The sequence below is a fragment of the Hipposideros armiger genome, unplaced genomic scaffold (genome assembly GCF_001890085.2).
Source record: "Hipposideros armiger isolate ML-2016 unplaced genomic scaffold, ASM189008v1 scaffold_1486, whole genome shotgun sequence".
NCBI lineage: Eukaryota > Metazoa > Chordata > Mammalia > Chiroptera > Hipposideridae > Hipposideros > Hipposideros armiger.
In genome coordinates, this window is record NW_017732836.1 from 74,586 (window position 1) to 81,131 (window position 6,546).

The 6,546-nt window shown below is 51.7% G+C and overlaps 1 protein-coding gene across 1 annotated transcript in view; it reads left to right on the forward strand.

Moving 5' to 3' along the window:
• The window catches only part of MB (myoglobin), a 40,920-nt gene extending 34,374 nt beyond the window's left edge, over nt 1–6,546 (forward strand). The window contains exon 2 of the mRNA XM_019634059.1: nt 6,207–6,546. Within this exon, the coding sequence (XP_019489604.1) occupies nt 6,207–6,531 (325 nt within the window). The 3' untranslated portion in view covers nt 6,532–6,546. The remainder of the gene's footprint in view (nt 1–6,206) is intronic.

Genomic DNA, 6,546 nt, shown 5'->3' on the forward strand with positions numbered 1-6,546 from the left:
ACACACACACACACACACACACCATCTCATCTAAAACCCACAATAACCTAGCAAGGTAGACGTTACGGCCCCCATTTTGCAGGTGAGAATATCAAGGATCAGCGAGGTGAAGTAATTTTTCCAAAGTCTCACAGCTAGTAAGCGAGAGTCAGGATTCCACTAAATTAGCTAATATATGGAAAGTGCTTACACCAGTGCCTTGCACATAGTGGTCACTCAATAAATGCGAACGGCTATTTTTGTTAGTATCATCAGCTAGATCTGTCTGGCTGCAGAGCCCACGTCCCCGCTGGAGGCCTCACCGATTCACCTTGTCCAGTTCTCATGGTTTGTTATCTCTTTGTCTACCCCACTGGGCTGTGGAAGTTGCAGAGCAAGAACCTGGTCTGGTTGGTCTGTGCGTCCTCAGCCTCCCTCACAGGCAGGCACAGAGTATGTGGTCAGCGATTGTTTGTTGAATGAATGAAGGAGCTATCAAGCGCCTTGAGGGCAAGGACCATATTTGTCTCTAAGAATCACAGGCTGTCTCCAGCTAAGTTTGTCCCTTAGAATCACAAGATGTCTCCAGCCATGTTTGTCCCTTAGAATCATGGAATTTTTTTCCCAGCCATGTTTGTACTTTAGAATCATGAGATATCTCTATGGGAGGGACCTTGGTTACCCCTTCAGCCAAGACGGTCTCTCTCTCTTCCCAGCCTGCCTTCTCCTGTCCTCAGGAATCCCACCATAACCAGCTCCTGCCGGCCACACCCTCCACTTAGCCCTGGGATAGGCCCTCCTAGGCCTAATCTGGAAGAACACATCCTCCCGCTCTGGTCTCCCATGGCGTACCCACAAATGGACCTGGAGCTCCTGTGTCTGCGTAGAGCAGGGGCAGAGGGCAGCCCGCCTGGGGTCCTAGCCGGGCATCTGGTACAGGAGCATGTGCAGGCCCCTCCCCCTCTGGGCCTCACTGTTCACACCTTCCGCAAAGTCTCCAGAGGCTGGACAAGTTCAGGGCAAGCCTTACCTCCCTGCCAGTCCCTCCAGCCACCGGGGCTTGCCCCTGACTGGCTGGGTGTGTCATTCTCTGTCTGGGCCTCAGTTTCCGCAACAGCAACATGAGGATGGTCATGTGGACCACTTTTAGCTCAGCGTTGTCAATTTGCTACAAGGACCCAGCTGGATGGAGGATGAGGAAGTTCTGTTAAGATCTTTCCCAGTGTCTCTGGGTCCTTGAGGCTCCTGGGAGAAGCGGCATGTTTCCTAAAGGCCGCTAGGTGGCACCAGCAGGTCATCTGTCTCCCCAAAGGCTGCTTTCAGGAGGAGTTCCAGCCTGGCATTAACCCCTCAGGACCACAGCCTCCCACTGCAGACCAGCCAGCTGGCAGAGGCAGGGTATGCCAGGGTTAAAGACAGATTTTAGGGTCAAGCAAACTTGAACTTGGAGGTTCCATGCCAGGCCCTCCTCTTAGTGGGCGTCCTGGGTCTCTGCTGGGCAATTAACTCTCCAGGTGGCCCTGAGCATGTCATGCAACCTAAAACTTCAGGTTCTTTGTCTGTGAAACAGGCTAACAAGTTTCTTCTCCAGGGTATCATGAAGACCCAGTGACACCGGGCATGTAAGATGTCTGTCCCACCTCCTGGCCCAGAGTAAGACTCAATGAGCACTGTCTGGCACCAGTCATGACTACTTTACATCTCCAAGTGTCCTCTGAGAAGAACCTTGGGCAGGATGCCCAGAGAACTGGGTCTGCCTTTGGCAAGTCCTTTCCCATCTCGGGTCCTCTGCGGGCCTCAATCAGTCTTGAGACTAGGAGTGGCATGGAAAAATAAGGGCTTGGGAATCGGACAGACAGGTGTGAATCCCACCCACTTCTCCTCTTCCCAGCTGTGCGACCTTGGGCCTCTCTGAGCCTCTATGGCAATTACCTAATTATTTGTGATTATTTGTTCTAAGTCTGTAATTCCCTTGAGTGACTGGATCATGCCTATCTAGCTCACCTACATAAACTCAATACTCAGTTCAGTGTCTGGCACATAGTAAGTCCTCAGTAAACCAGAGGGATCACCATCATCACCATCATCATCATCATCACCATCATCACCATCATCATCATCACCATCATCATCATCATCATTTCGGTTGCTATATATATCCACTCAACAACGGTAGCAGGCACTGTGTTCAGAGCTTTCCCTGCACTAACTCTAACAATCCTGTCATTGTCTCTATTTTACAGGTGAGGAAACAGGTCCAGAGAAGTTAGGTCCTTGCCCAAGATCACACAGCTACCAAGGGTCAGAAGCTGGGATTCGAAACGGAGCTCCACGACAGATTTGTATTGACAGATGTAGTAAATTGAATAATGGCCCTCCAAAGATATGCACATCCTAATCCCAAAAACACTTGGCAAGGGGAACTTTGCAGATGTGATTAGGTTAAGGATCTTGAGATAGGAACGTTATCCTGGATTACCCAATGAGCCCAATGTAATTGCAAGGATCCTTCTAAGAGGGAGGTGGGAAGGTCAGAGTGGGAAGAAAGAAATGGGACAGGGGAAGCAGAGGAAGAAAAGACCATGCGATGCAGGAATGAATACATCGTCCATTCTAGAAAAGGATAGAAACAGATTCTCCCCTAGAGCCTTCCAGAAAGAACCAGCCCTGCTGACACCTTTTACCCAGTGAAATTGATATTGGACTTCAGACCACCAGAACTGTAAGGTAATAAATATGTGTTGTTTCAGGCCACCAAGGTTGTGGTGATTTGTTACAGCAGCCATAGGAAACTAATACACAGACAAGTGCGATAATGTTCAAAAAGCAGCTGGCATGCATACAGTTGGAGCTTACTAAATGCTCTTTTCTTCCCAGCCCTAATCCTATTTCATCTTCCAGATATAAAAGAACGGCAGAGCAGGAATGGATTTCCAGGGTCTTCCAGCTCAGCTAGCCCATTTTACAGATGTGGAGCCTGAGGCCAGAGTTAGGGAACAATTTGCCCCTAATTCAGAGAGGCTAGTGGGGGAAGGTCCTGTCTCCTGGGCAGGTCCTGGGGCTGCTTGCTCTGTTCTTCTGAACTCCAGCCCTGGGCAGCTTGGGTGAAATCGTCTAGTCCAAACCCATTTTCCAGGTGAGGAGACTGAGGTCTGGAGTTGCCTGACCCCATGCTGACAGTGTGCAGGCCCCGGACCCCCAGAGCCCTCCTCTTCACAAGGCTCTCCCCTCCCCCTCGGGAGCGGGGCTCTACCATGTTTATCCCCAGCAGACTGAGGCCAGCAGGGTCTGGGAAAGCCACTTCGGGAGCAGCCCAGCTGTGGTGGAGGAATTCAAGAGCAACTCCTTGGTGGCCTTCAGCCTGGGAAAGCACTGAGGTCTTCCTGTCCCTGCCCCGGTTTGCTCCTCCCAGCGGCCCTGTCCGGACAGCTGTGAGAAGTCCCCTGGAGGGACTGTCTAGTGGAGCTGGGAGGAAAGAACTGCCTAGAAAGAAGGGACTTGATCTTTGATCCTAAACCAGCTGTGAGTGGCATTATCCTGGATTACCATAAACCAAGCCAGGGGCCCTGGGATTATCTGGAGGACTGGCTCTCCCCGCCCATGCATGTGGAGCACAATGATACCGTAACACCCAGTGACACAGGCACGGTTCTTACATAAAGCATTCACATCCGTTGGCATCCTCAGTCCTCACAACAGCCCTGCAAAAGCAAAGTGCTGCCGTCCCATTTTAGAGATGTGGAAACCAAGGCTCAGAGAGAAGAAGGCTCTTATCCAAGGTCAAGGTCCCATGGTGACAGGGCTGGGACTCCGCTAACTCCATGAGCTTTTGTGGAATGACCCTGGACCAGACTCTGGCATGTTCTAGTCCCGGCCTTGCAGTGGGACCTGAGCAAACTCCTTCTCTGAGCCTCTTCTCTGAGATAATAACAGTGTACCTTGTGGGGGTGCCATGAGGAACCCAGGAGCGAGCCCTGTGCCTGGCACATGGTAAACACTCCATTATTGCTTGCCCTCCTCATGATCACACTACAGTTCTTGGATAACCTCAAATAATACTGTGCCACACTGCGCGCCAGGAACTATTAAAAAACAAAATTCAGCTCAGAAAATTTGAAGATCTAATTGGCTTTATCAAATGATTTATGAATTGGGCAGCATCTCATCTAGCAAACAGAGAAACTCTGAGGAATTATAGAAAATGGAAGGTTTTTATGGAAAGGAGGGTGGAACAAAGAAGTCATTAGCAAAAAATAAAAGAAAGTTCATTGGAGGAAAGTAAGAGTTCTGGGTGCTGCTGGCTTCCCATTGGCTGAGCTGTGGCATTTTCCATTGGCTGGGCTTCTTGCTGGGCAAGAAGAAGAATCTTCCTTGCATTTGCCAGGCTAGTAAAATAGGTGCAGTCTATCGCTTCCTGTTGCAGGTAGTTGACCAGGAGTGACAGGACATGAGAGCTCCCTCTACTGGTCTTCCTGGCACGAATTTTAGTTGAGGTTTCCTTGATTAATTTTCACAGAACCCAACGCAAAAGTCCCTGCCCTCAGAACTGGCATTCTGGTGCTGGGGAAGACGGACAATCAACAAAATAAGTACATTAAAGAATGTGTTAAAAAGGAGTAAGGTCTGGGGTGATACGGCATGCTGGGGTCGGGAGCAAGGGGTGTGATTTAAGCAGGTCATACAGGACCTGAGGGAGGGACCACATGGTTCCCTGGGGTAGGGGTGTGCCAGGCAGATCGGGGTGGGGGCCGCTCGGCCTGTTCCAGAAACGCTGAGAGACCAGTGTGACCTGAGTAGGGTGAGTGACGGGGCAGTGACAGGAGGAGAAACCAAAGAGGTGGCGGGGTTCAGGCAGAGCCAAAGGCCACGGTGGCCAGTGGATGGACTTCGGCTTTCGCTTGAGTGAAATGGGGCGCCATCCCAAGGTGTCCTCCTTGTCAGCTAAGCCCCTGAAGCCTGAATAAGCCCTTAGACCCTGGGTCACCATCTGAGGAGCATTATGGCCATTCCTCAACCCCTTTCCAGGAATCCACCCGTCCCTAGGATGCTCCTGGAAATCTGTGATTGTTATAAGGTGTCAACACTAAAAGGGACCTTGGAGATGATTTGGGTCCAATTACAGGTGAGGAGAGGAGGCTGGAGGGGGTGGGGCTTGTCCAAACCCACTTAGCACATCAGTGGCTGTGTCAGCGATGAAGCCCAAGGCCCCTCCCTCCCCACAGCAGGTCCCTCCTGCTGCAGAGCCCTTCGATGATGAACGGGACATTTTGTTCTTACAGCTAAAACCAAAGAGTCCCCAGGGGCACATTTTGGTTTGCCTTTGCCAAGTCCTCTCCAGCTAAGAGTCCCTTCTAGGCTGTAGAGGAAGCTGTGCCCTCCTAGGGCAACCCTCCCACTGCACTTGACATTGAGGAACGTTGTGTCCATATGAAGGTCAGGCCCCTGTGTGTGCTCTCCTCCTAGTCATCTCGCTCCACAGGGCTTCTAATCAAACACAGACATTGGGGTACCATACGCGACTGCTCAGTGCCCCACTTCCAGGGTCACCCTGTTGGAGCAAGAAGCTCCTGACTTTTTTTCTTCCCCATTCGGTGGACATCCGTGTCGGTTCTGCAGCTGCCACTGCCAGCTCCTCGGCTTCAGTTCAAGAGAAGGAAGATCCACCACTTACCACTCTCTGGTCTTCCATCCACCCACCTCTCTATCTTCCTGCCCCCTGGTTCCTTCATTCATTTTTCCACCCAGCTACCATTTACCCCACCCTCATATCCACCATCCATCCATCCATCCACCATCCATCCACCATCCATCCATCCATCCATCCACCATCCATCCATCCATCCATCCATCCACCATCCATACACCATCCATCCATCCACCATCCATCCACCATCCATCCATCCACCATCCATCCACCATCCATCCATCCACCATCCATCCATCCATCCATCCATCCATCCACTGTTCTGAATAGCCACCAGTCTCTTGCTATTGGTCCATCCTCTCATCCCTCCCTTCCTCCCTCCATTACATTCTCATCCACCTATTGTTTGCCCAAAACCTATCTCTCTGCCTGTCTATTGATCTACCTATTCATCCATCCACCTCTCTCTCCTCTTACCAATTTCCCCATCCACCCATCCATCCATCCATCCANGGGAGCCTGGCCACCTGCAGACCCCACTGTGCATGCCTACGTCTGACTCCAGCCCTCTCTGTGCCCACAGTCTCTTTAAGGGTCACCCTGAGACCCTGGAGAAGTTTGACAAGTTCAAGAACCTGAAGTCAGAGGCCGACATGAAGGCCTCCGAGGACCTGAAGAAGCACGGGGCCGTTGTGCTCACCGCCCTGGGGGGCATCCTGAAGAAGAAGGGGCAGCACGAGGCGGAGCTGAAGCCCCTGGCCCAGTCGCATGCCACCAAGCACAAGATCCCCGTCAAGTACCTGGAGGTGGGAGGCGGGGCCAGGGGCGGGTGGCAGGACGGAAGGAGAGGCCCCGAAAGGATGGGATTTGGGTTCAAGTCCCAGCTCAGCCACCAACTTGCTGGGTGACCTATGTCACTGCTC